At 33.9% G+C, this 18,860-nt stretch overlaps 2 protein-coding genes across 2 annotated transcripts; one reads left to right on the top strand and one right to left on the bottom strand.

Annotated features, from left to right (window-relative positions):
- Positions 1–1,261: 1,261 nt before the first annotated feature.
- Positions 1,262–18,775, bottom strand: LOC126817583 (RNA exonuclease 1 homolog). Its single transcript, XM_050544644.2, has 15 exons — positions 18,545–18,775; positions 15,847–17,705; positions 15,683–15,751; positions 15,424–15,555; positions 14,327–14,467; positions 13,957–14,091; positions 13,415–13,655; positions 13,034–13,177; positions 12,446–12,559; positions 11,952–12,025; positions 11,692–11,805; positions 4,740–4,855; positions 4,134–4,272; positions 3,508–3,628; positions 1,262–3,159 (listed from the first exon to the last, which is right to left on the bottom strand). The coding sequence occupies exons 1-15, from the start codon at positions 18,651–18,653 to the stop codon at positions 3,062–3,064; spliced, it is 3,606 nt and encodes a 1,201-aa protein (XP_050400601.1). The 5' UTR covers positions 18,654–18,775; the 3' UTR covers positions 1,262–3,061.
- On the top strand, positions 5,907–9,148 carry LOC130010368 (uncharacterized). Its single transcript, XM_056100516.1, has 2 exons — positions 5,907–6,251; positions 7,383–9,148. The coding sequence occupies exon 2, from the start codon at positions 7,426–7,428 to the stop codon at positions 8,365–8,367; it is 942 nt and encodes a 313-aa protein (XP_055956491.1). The 5' UTR covers positions 5,907–6,251; positions 7,383–7,425; the 3' UTR covers positions 8,368–9,148.
- Positions 18,776–18,860: the final 85 nt, after the last annotated feature.

Genomic DNA, 18,860 nt, shown 5'->3' with positions numbered 1-18,860 from the left:
TTTGTCATGGATATTTATTTTTGGGACATGTTAACCTGAGTTCTAAGTGAAAGTAATGAAACTTGGTTTATAGTTTCATTACATCAATACCTTGACTAAGTTCGATAATGCATTGTCTTCCCAGGGTAAGCAGAGCCATAAACAATTTAATTGGTTGATACTTTGAAACACAATGTCAATAACTCTACTTCTAGTTGAGGAAGAATGTTCAAACTTGGTGTAGGCCTTTCATTAGGTGAATGCCTTGATAGAGTTTGGGGATGAGTATTTTCTGCTTAGGGTAAGCGGAGATAAATGAAATGGGGTTTAACGTCCTACTGTTTTGCTCCGAACTGGGCTAATGAAGAGATAAGCAATTTGATTGGTTGATGCTTTGGAACATAACTTTTGTTCCAAATAAGTGAAATTGTTGAAACTTGGTGTATAGTTTTATCACATCAATGCCAAGTTCGATTATGAGCATAATCGGCTCGGGGTAAGCAGAATGATAAGCAATTTTATTGGTCGAGACTTTGATCTCTACAATTTTGATTCTAATGGGGTGATAGTGATCAAAACCATAACAAAGTTCAATGCTGAGCATTTTCTGCTTAGGCAAAGTTGAGACTTCAACCTGATTGGTCGATACTTTGGAACACAATAACTCTACTTCTAATTGGGGTAGAATGTTCAAACTTTGTGTGTAGGTGGCTATTAGATAATGCCTTGACAAGAGTTCAATCATGCACATTTTTCACTAATTGGGTGAGTGATGAAACTCATAGATTCAATATATCAATACCTTGACTAAGCTATTTGATTGGTCAAGACTTTGGAACATAACTCTGCTATTCAGGTAGAATGTTTAAACTTGATGTATAATTTTCATTAGGTGAATGTCTTGACTGAGTTCAATGTTTAACATTTCCCTCTAAAGCTACAGTAAGCAGAGTTGAGCAATTTCATTGGTCAATGCTTTGGGGCAAGAGAACTTTGATTTCTAACTGATTGAGAGTGATGAAACTTAGTTTCATTACCAGGTGGCAGGTACTTCAAAACCTTCACCGAGTTTGATCGTGAACATTTTATGGTTAGATCAAGTATAGATACCCATTTGAAAAAGAGAAATATGCAATTAGTACGTCATCTATTTGTTTTGGGATTTCAGTGGGGGACATCATCCTCACTGTTGGCTTGTTTGTATTTGTACCGGAAAGGTTTCCAATGGGATAAAATCATTACTTCTAAAAAAAATTGCAACACAAAACACAATTTGTTTATATTTCAGTTATTTCTTTTGCAAAACAAAAAGTCTTTTACATTTTTAATAATACACTATATAGACTGTGGTTGGTTGTACTAAATTACAATACTGATTAATACTTTATTTACATAATAAATTATTTTTTTTATTGAAATTGCACATATTAACAGTTCTGAATATATTGCTTACAACAGATTCTATTCCACAAAGTTATGAGGTATAAACTATATTCTCTACAGAAGCAATATCGGACAGAATTACATTTGCATTATCATTATTTACATACTTTTCTAATTTGTTAAAACACTCCTCAAAAATGTAAATGAGTATTTTCTTTACAAACTATCATAACATTTGTTAGTAAAGAAATTGGTAATATAACAAAAATATAACTTCTCTTCTTGGAGATTTTATTAACCAAAAAATATTTCTGCAAACTTTAATATATTTATTCAAAATAAAATCAGATCCTTTGGATGATGTTGACTAGGATCAGCAGTGTAGTTCACAGCCCCGTTTACACATGGCCGTGATAAGCGTACTGTTCTTGGCATGGTACTAGGCTGCGATAAATTTCAAGAAATTGACCCATTTATATTACTCTAAAATAACCGGTCTCGGAATGTGCCAGGCTGGCCAAATGTGGAACTCTTCACAGAAAAGTTAATTTCAGTCCCTATGCAAATTACCCGAATGAAAACAATTATGTCCGTTGATTTAGTTTTGGCAGACAGAAAATGGGGTTTAATGTCCTACTGTTCTGCTCCGACTGGGCTAATGAAGACGGGCATATTTCATACAGTATGCTATGAGGGAAATTTTGCTCGGGCAGGAGCTCTGTGGCCTACTCTTCTATTGAATTTCAACCACCAAGGGATCCTTTACATGCATGCCAATGTATACACAGGACTTCAGTTTTTCATGCCAATTGAACGACTTCGACAGCTGTAATTGTCAGGCTCTCCATCCGGCACCACTGACCTGGGGAAACCACGTCAGAATATCCCGATGGACTTTCTCGGCCATTGCGGGGATCGAACAATCAACCTCCAGTCTAGCGAGCCAGCGTCTTACCCACTTGGGCTGCCATTGTGACAGAACTGTCACAGTTCGCGGGGGGAAAAGGTCAAGGTTCATTTGGCGGATGCACAGCAATCTATTCTGAGAACCGTTCTTAGACTGGATAGTGCTTACACTACGAAAATTTAACTGTGCCGAGACCACCTCACTTTTAGTGGGTCAAATTGGCACGATACTCGGTATGGCACACTCATGTTTGACCGATTTACACTAATATGTGGAGAAGAGATTTATTCAACACTATGACGGATACTATTTGTACACTTTCATACCATAATTGTAAAATAAGTATTATAGAACTAAATTTCTAACTGATCTAAAAATAACTGAACGACTGAGGCACATATCAAATGGATCTCCTCCCATTGGCTCAAGGTCTGAAGATTTTTTCGGGATAATTTGTTGCGAGGAAATCAGTGTCTATGGGGTTGTACAGTAAACAATTATTACATTGAGGAAAAGAGAAGTTATACACAGTTTCTTTCCCCTACAATTCACATCTGACTCAGATGTCCAACCTCGGACAAAGTAAGATGGCACTGAGTATACTTGTCATAGATACAAACAAAATACAGGATAAATCTCAAATCAGATGGACGTGATATACCAATTTAGTGACCAGCACTATGGTGGAAACAAGTAAAAAAAACCCCATGGATCTCTTTTAACACAATGTTGACAACAATGAATAATAAACTGTTATAATAAAAAGCACTTCCAATATGAAATCAACAAGAATCAAGATCTTCGATGTTCTTTTTTGGCGTCTTCTTTTAATTTCCACTGCATCAATTCTAAACAAGCTGAAGCATCTTCATTACTGTCGTGGCCACCCTCTGAAATATGGGTAAAAAATATTAAAATTTATAAAATATTAATCTCTATTGACACACACATATTAAATATTTAAAAACATAAATAATTACATACATTGACAAAAAATATCACATCTACTTCAATTTTGACAAACAATTACCTAATGATGGCCCAAAACATGGTCAATCTCCTCAAACTTAAGTGGTAATCATTTAGTTCTTCAAATCTAGTCTCAAAACAATAATTTTAACTAAACATGCAAATTACAATTTGCAAAGCCCTTAGAAATAAATCTTATTTATAATGTAGTGCTCTAGAGGACAATCCATAATAATAGCTTATCCTTGCATAAATATCAATAAATTTACCATCATTCTGGATAATTTTTTGAAGATGATCTGACATCAGATTTCTCAAGGCTCTTTTATAAGGTGGACCAAGTCGATGGGGAAATACCAATGATGTATCAACTACTGTGTTATGAATAAGCTACAAGAGACAAATAAATTATTTAATGAATTTCAAAATCAGCATAGACAAAGCCTATTCTTTATAAAGGTGAAAAATCCCATTTCTAAATCAAATATCTTGTTAAGCGGTGGACTCACTAGCCAAATCAATTTGCGGCAAAATTCGCCTGAATCAAGCATGTTTGATATATTCGCCTAGTGTGTCTGCTTCGCCGAAGAATTAAACCCATTGTAGAATTCATTAACCAATCACAACTGATGTCGAGGAGTCACATGATTGTAGACATGGTCGACCATCTTTAATCATGTGACGTGAATGGAGATGCAATCAACTGGTGTGTCCACTTGTTTGGCAAAAAAAAAACAAACTTGGCTGCAATTCAGCGCTGATTGATTCGGCTAGTGTGTCAACCGCTTTAGTCAGAAGTTAAACCATGGCTAAATGAAATAGTGAGATAATAGGTGATTTTTCTGATTTCAATTTTCCATTTGGTTGTAATAGGCAAAAATCATTTTTCGTTTACCTTCACTGCTATCAAGTCACTTTCTAAACTATGACCTAGTAATATTGTTTGATCATTAAATAAACTAAGTAATACAGCTTGTACATTTCTTAAAGTCGTCGTCACATTTTCAAGATCTTTATCCTCAATACCACTAAATCTAGAAAATATACAATTTAACATATCAGTAGTAAAATTATAATAAGATGATGTCAAAATATCAAGATCTTTATCCTCAATTCCACTAAATCTAGAAAATATACAATTTAACATATCAGTAGTAAAATTATAATAAGATGATGTCAAAATATAGTTTATTTATGTAAGACTAAGACTGTACACAATAGCAGCATGATAGAAATGCAACATCAACAAGATCAATATGCACCGTTAAGTCAAAAACCAAATCTAATTTGTTTCAAGGACCCAAAAGTTATTAATTCTGCGAAATGTCTATTTGCAAAAGGCACAACTAATGCAGTAGGTTGATGTGTGTACAAAGTTCATAAAGATATCATGAACAATTCATGAAATATGCTCTGGAAACAAAAACGGATGGTTGGAGCCCATAACTCAGGAGATTAAGATTTATATATTCATCAAATGAAATCTATAATATAAGCCTACCTTGTATTAGTATCTATAACGGGATAATCTGGTTTAACTAATGATTCATATACAGGTTGTTTATCACTACCAACAACAGTTACTCTAGCTAACTCCATACCACCAGTTGTATATACCTACAAATATACCATAAAACATGACATAATATCACACTAACTCACTGGATAGAAAGGTCCAGATAAAAAGCTCTTCTATCGAATACTGATAGCTATATAAAACAAGCCAACAGTGAGGCTGATGTCCCCCGCCGAAATAGGAAAATAATTAGAGGACACATATAAATAAAAAAATTTATCACAAATAAGCGGAACGGACAGACAGACAAACAGACAGACGGACGAACCCATTTTAATAGTTCCCTGCTTTCTTCGAAAGGCGGGGGACAATCAAAGTAGGAGAGTTATTGTTTTCCAAAGTCTCGACCAATCAAATTGCGTATCGCTCTGCTTACCCTGAGCAGAAAATGCTCATTATCAAACTTAGTCAAGGTATTACTGTAATGAAACTATACACCAAGTTTCATCAATCTCACTTAATTAGAACTAAAGTTATCGTGTCCCAAAGCATCAACCAATCAAATTGCTTATCTCTGCTTACCCTAAGCGGAAAATGCTCATCTTTAAACTCCATCAAGGCATTGACCTAATCAACACATACACCAAGTTTGAACATTCTAGCTCAATTAGGAAGAGAGTTATCGTGCCCCAAAGTATCAACCAATCAAATTGCTTATCTCTGCTTACCTTAAGCGGAAAATGCTCATCTTCGAACTCCATCAAGGCATTGACCTAATAAACACATACACCAAGTTTGAACATTCTAGCTCAATTAAAAGTTATCGTGTCCCAAAGCATCAACCAATCAAATTGCTTATCTCTGCTTACCCTAAGCGGAAAATGCTCATCTTCGAACTCCATCAAGGCATTGACCTAATCAACACATACACCAAGTTTGAACATTCTAGCCCAATTAGGAAGAGAGTTATCGTGTCCCAAAGCATCAACCAATCAAATTGCTTATCTCTGCTTACCCTAAGCGGAAAATGCTCATCTTCGAACTCCATCAAGGCATTGACCTAATAAACACATACACCAAGTTTGAACATTCTAGCTCAATAGCCCAATTCGCAAATAGGAATTATGGGATAGGGTCAAGGTCGCCTTGTTGTAAACAAAGACACACGTGACATGGCCGATCAATTGACAGACGTCAAATTTGACGAAATAAATCTTTGGAATATCAAATCTTTAAAAGACTTTTGTCGGAAAAAAGGATTGAGAGTAAATGGGAGCAAACAGGAATTGGTAGCTCGTGTTTTTGCTGGATTGGAGTTTGATTTACCCGACAAAACCACGAAAGATGAAGAACTTCGCCTCAAAGCCCGATCCTACCAATCCTTGTTGTTTGCAGGTGGAATCAAACTCCCTGATCCGTTTTCGGAACTTACGGTCGGTTGGATAAATGAAAATAATGGTAGAAAGTCTTGGCCACCGACGATGTATTGTGATATATGTGAGTATTTCCATAACCTAAGCGGAGATATTAACAAATCAATTACTAAAAAGGCACTCAATGATTATAAAGAAGGCAAGGCCTACAGTTACTTTGACTCTCAATGGCTCAAGGAAGTCTTTTATCACCCATTATCCGATGAATCAAAGTATTGTTTTTTAAAAGCTATGTGCAGTCCATGTCAGAGAATACATCACACACCTCATAATGTATGGCTGACTTTGGTAAAGAAAACTGGAGAAATTGTGTCTGCATACTGTACCTGTTTTGCTGGGTTAGAAAAAAGTTGAAATGAATTAATATTTAAGGTTGATTTATGTTCCTTTTTACTAATTATGATTTTATTTGTTTTTTTTTTTTACTTACACGAAAAAACATGATTTATTCTGAGTCGTCTTGTGCATCATCATATTATTATTCATAATTTCTGTTAGTGTTACTGTTATTTATTATTAAAGAAAGGATACATTATGTAAGATTTTGATAAAAAGCTGGCCATTCTTGCTGTAGACCTAATAGTTCATGAAAAATGAATATATTGGAAATTTCATTAATTACATTTTTCTGAACAAAGTTATTTATATTTATAAAAATGTATTTATAATAATGATTGTGTGTTAACACTGTTATCGCTTCCCCAATTTTAAAGTAAATCATTCAATGACAGAACCGTACTAATCTAGTTAAAATATTAAGTACCGGTATCCAATGATATCGAGAGTTGATAATGGTCTTGTCAATATGTCTAATTACTGATATTATATTATAACATTTAAAAGGCCTAAAGAAAGACCAGCAATAGGCAAATTTAACAATTCAAATTTTATATGATAAGTATTCCAAATATTTTAGATAAATAGAGAGAGAGTTGTTGTTGTTTAACCTCCACTCGACACAAACTAGGTCATTTTGTGACTATCATATTGTATAATTTCAATTGAATAATTCACGTAATTTAAGGGTCTTTAGCAGTGGTAGGAAACCAGAGGACTCGAGACCCCCCCCCCCCCCATACGAGTATGAAAGAATCTATTTGTTTAATATCTGTGATTCTTATAATTAATAACAATAATGATAATAATTTGAAAATAATACATGTATCATAATGTTAATTATTTCTTATCATTTCAGATTAGGGGCAACCTGTAACCATGTTGCGGCAGTTTTATTTAAGATGGATTACTATTGGAGGCAAGGATTAACAAATAAAGCGTGCACAGACACTATTTGTTTATGGAATAAATATGGATCACATAAAACTGTGTTACAACCAGTACTAGCCAAAAATCTTCAATGGCGTAAACCTAAATTTGGTAAACAAAAAACTGAGCATTTAAACTTATTGAAATCAATAGAAACTTCAGATCCATTTTCTTTTGAAGAGATCAAAGAGGCTCTTTTGCCAGTTTGTCCTAAAGCTGTGGTTTTTCAAGGTCAAAAGGATATCTCACCAGATGACATTTTCCATGTGGATGTTAGTACATCAGCCCCGCCTCCACTATGCGATATGTTATATATTTGTAAATCACAGACAGAAATAAAGTCTGTTTTAGAAAGTTTTAGTGATGAAAATGTTAAATTGATTGCAGAAAGTACAGTTGGTCAGTCAGATAATAACTTATGGGCTTCTCATCGAAAATGTAGGATTACCTCATCTTTTGTTCATGATGTGTTTACTAGGATCAATTCCTTGAAATCTGGGAAAAGGGGGGACAACATTACATCAGTATTGATGAAAATTCTGCATTCAGAATCTTTTGATTACAAGAAAGTACCCCAATTGAAATATGGTATAGAAATGGAGTTAGAGGCTAAAATGTCTTATACTAAGTTTATGCTTTCTTCCGGACACAGCAATTTTTGTGTTTTAAATGTGGGACTTATAGTTCTTCAAGACAAACCACAATATGGTGCTTCTCCAGATGGCATAGTGTCTTGCTCATGTTGCCAAGATGGTTTGGTTGAAATTAAATGTCCAATGTCGATAGCACATACTTGTCCATCGGAATCAAATCTGCCATACTTGGTAAACATAGGAGAATTATGCTCACTGAAGAAAACCCATAAATACTACTCTCAAATCCAGTGGCAGATGGGAATCAGTCATTTGCCATGATGTGATTTCTTTGTGTACACTAGGCATGGTCATTTTCTGGAAAGAATCCCATTTGATGAAAAGCATTTTAAGAATATAATTTGTAATTGTGATCAATTTTACTCAGAATTTGTTATACCAACTATTTTGAATAAATCGGGGGATTATAATATTGATGTTCAGGTCGATGTTCACAATATCTCTGATGCCGAGTACGATGTTCAAAATATCTCTGATGCCGAGTACGATATTCACAATATCTCTGATGCCGAGTACGATAATTACATGAAAATTACTAAACCCATTACTAATCAAGTAAACCCACCATGTAAGCGAAGAAAGACCAAACACTCCCCATTGCCTATATATTTGTGTGAAATATGCTTAAATGTATGTGTTTCAGAAGATAGTATTGATAATTCAGATTGTAATAGTGTTTTATGTGACAAATGTTTACTGTGGTACCATTTCAAATGTGTTGATTACATTGATGGCAGTGAGGATGAGTGGTTTTGCCCAAACTGTAAATAAATGTTAAATTGGCATTAATTTTCAAGATTATCAGATCTAACTCCCTTGACAATCTATATGTTTGGGTATTACATAAAAAATAAGATAGCAAGTAATATGTTTTCATATTTTAATCTTGATATTTGTACATGTAATAATCATATATAAAACAATTTATTAATAGTACGTGTAATAATCATAAATAAATAATATATCAACATATCAATTGTACTGTACATGTAATAATCATAAATAAAACAACATCAATAGTACATGTATATTCATAAATAAAAAAATATATCATTATCAATAAATGAGTTACCTTTTATCTCAAATGAAATAAAAATTAAATGGGGTTTAGTGTCCTAGTTTTCAGCACCATACCTGGGCTAATAAAATTTGTTCAGAATTCAGACTACTCTTTATTTTCATTTTTAATGGTTGAGGGATCTTTAACGTACTGCAATTGGTATATATGGGACCTTGTGTATTCATACCATCTGAACAACTAGCCAGGTGGTTTAATGCATGCACTTTAGATCATAAGGTCTGTCACAGAGTCAAGTGCCGTGGGTCCAAGACAAAGCTTGTGCATCACTTGACAAGAGGTGGATACAAATTTACTATTATTGCACAAACTGTCAAAATATCATCAATTAAAGGAGCCATAGAAATCGGAAGTGTCTGCGAAAGGATTCTAAACCATTTCATCCTATTTATAGCTCTTTCTACGTGAATGCGAAGATTTGCTACTTTTTTAGTCTTTAAAACATTATCTTTGGTCATTTGCTCCATGCCTCTGGCTCCGGGTGGTATGTATAATGAAGCTCCTCTGATCATTAGTTCTTCAGCTATTGGAAATCCTCTGTCAGCTAATACGGTATCTCCTCTTTCTACGGTGTCTAAGTATCCTGATTCTAAAACGACAGACTTGTCACTTGTTCGGCCCCCCCAAGCAGGAGATATAAACTGTATTATACCAGTAGGTGTAATATCAATCAGGCATTTCAAGGTATTATGATGCTTATAGTCTGACCACGTGCTTGCCTGTACATCATGACTATTAGGGTTTTCAATAAACATTTCTGTGCAGTCTATTATTCCCCGAGCATTGGGTACAGTTTCTTTGAAACAGTCAGGCAAAGTTGCCTTTACTTCTTCCATAGTGGGGCGAAATATGAGACACTTGAACTGATGAGCTAAGAATTTGAGGTAAGTCGTTATGATTTGTGAACATACACTAGCACTTATATTAAACATCACTGCTATTAGTTCATTTGTAAGATTAAGCCGCAGCTTCAAAAAAACAACCATTAATTCTTGAGTTATTGTTAATTTCCTTGCAGGTCCAGGTTTGGTTTTAGATGATGTGTTCATTTTATTCACTCTTGATGACATTACTTTCAAGCTCTGGCGCCCTTTCCAGTATCTGAGGTATTTGGCTTTTGGGGTTAAGACTTTAACCAAAGTCAAAAATAGCTTCTTACTAGGCATTCCAAGAAATCGTTTTACATTTTTATCGGATTCCATTAACACCTTGTGAATGGGTTTTGGCTGTAAACAACTTTTCTCTTCTTTAAGCTGCTCTTCAAGTGACAAAATCTTTTCTTTTAATAAACATATCTGTCTTTCTTTTTTAAGACAACCCTCACAGCTACAATCTAGAGTACAATCACATTTACTTCTAAAATTATATTGGTGATCATGATTAATATCCTCCAGATGCTGATTACTGGTCTTTGGCTTAGATTTTGGTGTCTCTGTCACTGTAAATCGCTGTATTGGAGGTTTTCTGGAGTTAATTGTCTCTGCCATGTTATATCCCATGTGGACAGTAGGATATGGATTATTTAATGTTGGTGTTCCGTCCACAAAGTGGTCCGAACATATTCTGCTATAAGTTGTGGGCTGCCAATTAGCATTACCAGTTTTTCTGTTTACATTTTTTATCCATTTCAGTCTTAAATCTTTCTGTGTTTTATTACTCGGGAACGAGAAAAATTGGAAAGGCTCTTTGCAAACACATTCGTCCTGCCTTTTGTTGTGAACAGGGCATGTTGACTTCGCCCATCTCTGCAGTTTATAGTAAGAATTTGAACAACCTACCACGGCACAATTTGCCATAGTCACGAGCCCACGACGTCTGCCGTGTTTGTTTACAAAAAAACGGAAGTAACGTCACGCATGCGCATTAATAACTGCGAATGGGGTTATTAGGAAGAGAGTTATTGTGTCCCAAAAAGTGTGACGGACGGACGGACGGACGGACGGACGGACGGACGGACGGACGGACGGACGGACGGACGGACAGACAGACAGACAGACAGACAGACAGACAGACAGACAGACAGACAGACGGACGAACCCATTTTAATAGTCCCCTGCTTTCTTCGAAAGGCGGGGGACAATAATTTCTGAATGTGCATAATACTTGAAATAAATTTGTTGTGGGTGGTAATAGCATCAGTGTCTCTTTTTGTAAACATATAGACAAGATGTATGCTAGAAAAGTAAGGGTTGACTTTTTGTAAGTTGTGCTTACAATTTGGAATGCATTAGGAATCAATTTTTAATTTAATTTATATTAAATGAGCCCAAATTACCCATACATCTTTTAATAACAATAAATAATCACACTCTAGACTTTGAATAGTAACATTCTTGGAATATTTATGATGATACACAAGTTCTCCAGTAATAGTGAATGCTATTTCCAACCAGATGTAACGAGTATACCATATAAGTACCATAAAATATATAAATGTCCATATACAGATTTAAACCCTGTTAAATATTGACCGGATAATATATTTAATATTAATTAAAGTATTTTACCATTTCACAGTCCATTGCGTAAACACCATAATTACCATCTATTGGAGGTGAAGTAGGTAATGTCTTCATATAGCCTGTTGTGTTCTCATATTTATTAGTTTCATATGCGTGAGCCTAAAATTATAAAAAGAAATACTTCTGATTAATTCAAATCTAAGGTAAAATTCATTCTTCCATTTCAATGATAGTACAACATCGAGAAAATCAAATCTCGGGTTTTATAAAATTATTGTGAGTTAACAAAAATACAATACGCATACCTTAGAAATAGCACAACCGTTTGATCCCAATTCACCACTACAACATGTATATCTTGTTTCTATAGATCCAGCAACTGTAAATGATAAAATACACAGCATGAAAGATACCCATAATTAACAAAATGACTATTATACAACCACTGGCCCAGAGGGTATCATACTCACTCAACACAGACATTCAGTTCTAACATATGGTAGAAGGGAGCAAACTGGAGAACCCAGAGAAAACCCAGAAGGTAAGGCAGGCTATCCGACTCCTTGCCATGTACAAGTATGAGAACAAAACCATTCGACTTGACTCAATGACAGACCTTATGATCTAAACCAGAATCATTAGACCATTTGGCAACCCAACTCTCCTTAATTGATCAGAGAACAATTTGGTGAAAATGGCAATAACTTGAATAGAAATAATATGACACACTGACATTTTTGACAAGGGCAATAACTCTTTTATAGAAATTATTTGTATATTATGACCTAATTGCACCTACTTCTTCGTTTCCAAGCTTTTCCCCAATGATAAGAACACTGTTCTTTGGTTCCATATTCACAGTCAGGATAAACAATAAACCTCTTTCCACATCGACAACACACCTTCTCGTAATCTATATTCAAAAGATAAAACAAACAAAATCAATGTTTTAAAAAAGAATGGATTGTAGTGAGTTAATGAAAATGTCATACTTTATATATCAAATGATAAACAAGTTTGTTTTATCAGCCATAACAGTGTAAATATTTTGAGGTTATCATTTGTATTTCTCATTAAAATATCAAATTACTATTTAACATTAAAAATTTAACGATAGATAACCTCCTGGCTTAGATTCCATTGGATTTAAATTAGGCCCATCAATAATTATTCACGGAAAACAAAATAGCAGTGGCTTATTACATAGTGAGCAGAATAGTTCGATAAAGTTTCTATTCAATATATCAAAGTAAATACTGAACGGAATTGAACTATTTTTGGACTGATATTCCTACCAATATTACAGATTCTTCTTTCACAATACTGTAGTTTGTAAGAGATTCATATTACCCTAAAATGAGGCATTGAGAATTTAAGTTCGACTCACCTTTGAGAGTGACATCTTTGATGCTTTTATCAACATAGAATTTAGCACTACTACTTGACTCAGGACATGGTCGTGGAAAATTATTAGCTTGTAATAATTCTTCACTTGTGATATATTTGGTTAACCTCTTATATAAATCTGCACCTGTAATAAAACAATTCACATTATTATTAAAAGATTAATACAATCAGCTTAAACACAGATAGTTCTGTCCATATAGTTTTGGCAAAAATGTATTTTTTTATTTAATCAATTTAGGCCAAATTAATTCTTTGAAAATTAAAACTCAAGATTCCAAATTATCTTCAATCTTTCATTTATGGGATCTAGGGTATCAAAATGAAATTTAATATCCAAATAAACTGAATTCAAACTATGTACCTGAAAAATCACCATAAAATACTTGACTCTTTCCTGATCTTTTTACTGTAAAACTAGTTTTAGCAGCCTTTGAACCACCTAAAGTGGCTTCATGTGATTGTGAATTGGGTATTTTCTTTTTTGGAGATGCTACTTTAGATTCAGCCTCAGTTCTAAGTCTTTTTATGGTGTTGACTGCCATTCTCAAGTAGATATTTTTACTAGAACTTCGACCATAGGCCACATGTTCCTCTTCTTGGGCCTGAAAATAACATGGACATTAATTGTGATTAAGATTCAGAAACATTTTTGTTCTTCTATGTCAGTGAAAAATGGTGAGTAGAAAACAAATACTTCAGAAAGTTTTAACCCTTTCTGAAATTTGTGGCAACATTTTCATTCAAACACAAAAATTATCTCAAATGGTGATTCTACTTGCTGATGCATCAGTTTGCTTAATTTGTCCAGAACTGTGTCTTCTGGTTATGATCTACTGGCTTTGGTTATTCTATAACCTTTGTGTGTGATTCAAAAAACCCGAAAAAGTAAATATTTTCACTTACCCGTTTAAATGCGGATTCCTCATCTTTGATAAACTTGAGGCACTCATCAATAATAAGATTAAGATAACGTTGTCTTATTGCTGTTGGCACTTTGGAACCAAACTCTGTTGGAACAGTTGGTCTCTTAATATTTTTCTGAAGTGATTAAGAAAATAATGAAATATATCTGTAAGTGAGAGAAATTTTTGAAGTTGTTTCCACAAGTTAGATATACAACCATTTAATATTATTTCAATAAATCAAGATTAAATATTCAAGAGCACCTCCCAGAACAAGAGAGAAAATTAGATCAACTACTCAAAAATGATGTATGGAGCAAAAAGATCAAATTGTACTCAAGTCAAAATTACATAATCAATAACAAACTTACAATAGTTGGAGCATGAGCTTTTCGTTTTTCTGTTTTCGATGCAGTAATAGCTAGTGTTTTATTATCATCAGCTTTTCCATTCATATGACCTGTTGTATGAGCTACTCTTTTTTTCCCAAACATACTGGATGACCCTGATGTCTATAATGGACAAAATAAATAAGTACTGTTTCATCTTACAAGCACACTGTATATTTAACTGTTCTTCTTTCACTGCTTAATCTGTGAAAACTACTCAAAATATTGTCAAGTTAAAGATATGTTTCCTGAAGCTTAAAGAACATTATGGGAGATTAGATAAAGAGCTGGCAGTTCTCACTATAATAGTTAAAAACTAGATTATGTAAGGGGAATTTGCTGAAAATTTCAGTCAAATTGATCCACTGTGAATCAAGAATTTAGCGATTGAATTTTCAGTCTAGCCTTGATCAACATTACTAAAGTCGGTACGATAAAAAACATAGTCTCGATTATCCATTTCATGATTAAATCATGAAAGAAGGTTGAGCAGCAAATCGGATCCTAATCCAATAAATATCACAGGCTAGCAATGACATCAAGAGTTGATTATGGTCTGGATAAGTTAATTAATGTCTAATTAATAATTTAGATAAAATTTCGGGCCTAAAGAAAGACCTGAAACAGGCAGATTTAGCTCTTGCATAATGTATGTTTAAACAAGTCATATGTTAAAACAATCTAAACTTATCTGGAACAAACTGAAACATTGCAATAACAATTACTGGTTTATTAACATACATATAACAAGAACTTGATCAAAGCCATGATAATAAGCTGAGCAGTATTGAGTTCTAACCCAATAGGACTAGTCTGATTAATGTTGTATATTTACATACTACTCAGCATATTATCATCACTTTGCTCAAGAGCTTGATTTTTGTGTTCGGTTATGGCTTCTTATAAGTTTGTACCCGACAAGTTACATTTCCTCGATACAGACATGACTGCCATCTAAAAAACCAGTAATTGTTATTCCATGTATAAGTTTCAGTGTGTTACTTTTCGTTTACTAAATGCCATTCAAAGAGACTATAATTATAATGGATAGGAAATATCAATTAATTGTGAAAACTTACTGAAGCTTCAGCAAGTGCTTTCTTAGCAGCAGCTGCTTCCAAGGCATGTTTCTGCATGGCAATAATACGATTGTGCATTACTTGAGCTGCACTCAGATGCATCTTTACATTTTCTACCGGCTTCTTGTGGACCTACCAAAAATAATTGATAAATATTGACACCATTTAATAATTGCTAAAAGGTTTATCATTTAATTCTAAACCTATATGAATACAGAACTATCTTGAATGCGAGTAGTAGTTAATAATTGAATCATACTTTAGCGGCTGACTCGTGAGCCATTCTCTTCTTTCCTGGTGCATTTTCCTCTGATGTTGTTTCTGGTCTCTGAAATATATAAACAATTAATATATTAATTGTTGAACATCTAGTACTGGTAACTCAATATATTGCGATTGAAAGCATATGTTTGACATACATACCTTTCGAACATCTTTTTTGACAGGAGTCTTAGATTTTGCAGAATTAGTTTCATTGAATATTTTCAAACATTCTTCATACGTGTCAGCATCAGAAAAATCACTTTCATCCAGATATTGTAATAATTCTGAATCCGACATTTCATTGGCCTCTTGTGGTGGGGATAAGTTATCTTCTTCTTCACTGCTTCCAAATAAATCGGCGTGTATTTCTTCAATACTGTATCTTTTACTTGGCTTATCATCCTTTTCTTTATCTGAACTAGAACTAGATTTCTCTTTATTTTTATGTTCACCATTATGTTTGTCTCTGTGTGATGAGGAACTCCCTGAACTAGATTTTGTTTTATGTGATGATTTATCACTTGAACTTTGTCTCTGAGTTTTATCATTTTTATGATTATCGTGTTTATTTGACGTTGAGACAGTTTTGTTATGTGATGATGAGTGTGAAGTAGAACTACGGGAAGATGAAGAAGATTTAGAGGATGGTTTATTAGATGATGAAGAGGATGACTTGTGTGATGATGACGCTGAAGAGGATGATTTATGTGAAGAACCATATTTTGTAGACGATGATGATGATGAGCTACTTTTTTTATTCTCAGATTCTTTTTGACTGCTTGACTTATCTCCTGAATGTTTGGATGTGGAAACTGATGTTGAAGGTTTTTTATGAGACGAACTTGAACTTGACGAAACACTACCCGATTGTGATTTTGAACTTGAAGACTCATGTTTGTTTCTAGACTTATAACTGCCACTAGAACTTTCTTTGTTACTTTCTCTATGACTTGATGAAGATCTAGAGCTTGATTTTTCCTTATCATATTTTGTCCGTTCTTTACTATGATCACTTTTATAATTTTTCACTTCTTTTTCTGAACTGATTTTAGATGAGGATTTGCTCTGATTTTTAAGATTTTCTTTATCTGAATGTCTATGATTTGTGTCTTTGGATTTATCTGAACTCACTTTCTTCACAGTTTCTGATCGTTTATGAGAAATGTTTTTTTCATTAGATTTTGACTTATCTTCTTTCATAATGTCTGATATGATGTCATATTTCTTGAGGTTTTTAGGTAGGCCTACAGTCTTAGGTTCATGTACCTTCTCACTGTCATTACCCTTTTCCCTCACATTATCACGAACATAGGATTTTGTTGCAAATATTTCTTCACAGTCATTGTCTTTTTTACATTTGTTATTTCTGCTCATCAGAATATCATCATCACTGAACTGAGCATCATCATGATCACCTTCGACATCACTGTTACTGATTTCTTCACCCAGGATGAATCCATTGTCTTCTTCCTTAGATGCTTCTCCATCTAAACGTATCTGTTTTTTGGAAGGGAGATCACACGAGTCATTGCTCAATGAACGTTTTATTGGTACATAAACAGGCTCATCAATCACAGTAGTATCATTTTTCTCACTTATTGGGTAAAGGTAATTACTAACGGGGTCGTATTGTAAATCTGCTGATAAAGGTTTCTTCATGCGTTTCAACTTAGTTATTGGTGTTGGGCAATATTCTGGCAGTGGATCATCTGGATTTCTTTTAATAGCTTGAGACTTTGGAGTGGGATTGTATACTGGTTGAAAGCTTGGATTTGGTAATGGAAACTCAGCATCATTTGATTCTGAATCGTATTCCACTTCCTTCTTCTCATTGTCATTTTCTTCACCAGTTGATTTTGTTAACTCAGTTTCTTTTTTTTCAACATTATTTTCAATCTTTTTCGACACATTTTCGTGGAAATAGCTATCATTTGGTAAAATTGCTGATGTGATATTTTCTACTTTTTCTGTACTTGTTACTGTAGAAGATGACTGAGAAATACTGGTGGGATACGGATCTGAAATAATTTTTAAAAGATTAACTTTTTAAGATTGTATTACTAAAGAAAATATATATTGATGAATTGACATTGGATTATTCAATTAGGGCAGGTTGTTACATGATTGTGTTTTGCACTCACAAAACTTAAATTTGCCAACTTTCTTGCCTAGGCAGACAGTACTGGGATAGTTCCTTTTAGAATGGTCTCTGATTGGACCAAGTTCACTAAACGTTCCTGTCCGTCCTTATTAAACTGCAATATCAAATGAATGAAAATACCCCCACATCTGTTCTAAGGCTATTTTGAAGTCTTTACCTTTTATTTTTTAATAGAATTCTTCTTTGTTCACCAAAAGGAAACTATTCTCACACAGAATTTTGAGATTCAAAAACATATCAAATTATGTTTGAATTGGTCTGCTATTACAAGACTAGTAGGCCCTACTTGCACTCTTTTAAGGCAAGAAATAATTCCTTTGGTGAACAAAAGAAGAATTCTGGGAAAAATAGAAGGTAAGGACTCTAAAATAGTGAACAAAGGTGGGGGTTGAAAAGTATTTTCATATTGCAGCTTAATAAAGATGGACGGAAAGGATCAGAGGACTTTCTAAGAAGGTTGGCAATGACAAAACACTATGTACATGTATATAATCAATCTGACCAGATGATCATTATCATCAACCAACAACAAAATAGTCATCAATCATGATAGCTAGTGAAATGCTCGGACATTATTTTAGACTATATAAAACAGCATTGTTGTAGTAATCGATGATACCTTGTGGTTAATTAACCTCCAAGAAATTTAAATTATAAAATGATTTTTGTTTTATTTATTAATTTCGACTTTCGTACCCTTTTGTTTTTCCTTCACATGTCGAAAATGACAGTACGGTCTTTCACATAAACCGCTTTGAAAATAAGGACATGTTATTCCCCGAAAATATCCACAGCTGGCAAACATGGCTGATAATACTATAATGTACCATGGGTGAGAAATTTATGGATATTGTGATTTGAAAGAGGTCTTAATTTGATGTTTCACATTTGACATGCAACAAACATTAAAAAGAGCCGCCATATTTGTTCTCATTACAGTTTTGTATAGCGCGGAAACACGAGACTTTCAAGTATAATGAAAACTCTTGCACAAAAATTCATAATATTTCAC

This window comes from Patella vulgata, chromosome 4 (genome assembly GCF_932274485.2).
Source record: "Patella vulgata chromosome 4, xgPatVulg1.2, whole genome shotgun sequence".
NCBI classification, from domain to species: domain Eukaryota; kingdom Metazoa; phylum Mollusca; class Gastropoda; family Patellidae; genus Patella; species Patella vulgata.
This window is presented reverse-complemented; position numbering and strand designations above follow the sequence as displayed.

What these genes read in the sequence shown, in the direction of transcription:
- LOC130010368 (XM_056100516.1), top strand. Translation starts at nt 7,426, where the DNA reads ATGGATTACTATTGGAGGCAAGGATTAACAAATAAAGCGTGCACAGAC.
- LOC126817583 (XM_050544644.2), bottom strand. Translation starts at nt 18,653, where the DNA reads ATGTTTGCCAGCTGTGGATATTTTCGGGGAATAACATGTCCTTATTTT. An exon ending in TGTGAAGGAAAAACAAAAGG is followed by an intron (nt 17,706 to 18,544) that starts GTACGAAAGTCG and finishes AAATTATTTCAG; the next exon opens with ATCCGTATCCCACCAGTATT. An exon ending in TCAAAAAAGATGTTCGAAAG is followed by an intron (nt 15,752 to 15,846) that starts GTATGTATGTCA and finishes TATATATTTCAG; the next exon opens with AGACCAGAAACAACATCAGA.